Raw genomic sequence first — 230 nt, 5'->3', positions numbered from 1 at the left:
AAATAATTCTACAAGATATAAAAAAAATCTCAATATAACCCCACAAACAACGGTAAAAAGCCCTTCCTCCCTGCAGATTATCATTCTGGGCGGCACCGGAGTTTTCCCCATTGACATCAACAAACTCTTCGACAACATCGTCATGAGAGGGAAAAGGTCGACGATGATCTCTTCTGAAGCAGTGTATGATAACAGCACTCTGTATCAGGTAATGGGATGAAGCTCAGATG

The 230-nt window shown here is 41.7% G+C and overlaps 1 protein-coding gene across 1 annotated transcript in view; it reads left to right on the top strand.

Moving 5' to 3' along the window:
• Positions 1–230, top strand: part of LOC119592864 — a 13,463-nt gene that overhangs the window by 10,699 nt on the left and 2,534 nt on the right. Inside the window, exon 3 of the mRNA XM_037941758.1 lies at positions 77–208. Within this exon, the coding sequence (XP_037797686.1) occupies positions 77–208 (132 nt within the window). The remainder of the gene's footprint in view (positions 1–76; positions 209–230) is intronic.

The sequence above is a fragment of the Penaeus monodon genome, chromosome 31 (assembly GCF_015228065.2).
Source record: "Penaeus monodon isolate SGIC_2016 chromosome 31, NSTDA_Pmon_1, whole genome shotgun sequence".
NCBI lineage: Eukaryota > Metazoa > Arthropoda > Malacostraca > Decapoda > Penaeidae > Penaeus > Penaeus monodon.
The sequence above is the reverse complement of the archived record's forward strand: the minus strand, read 5'-3'. Positions and strand labels throughout refer to the sequence as shown.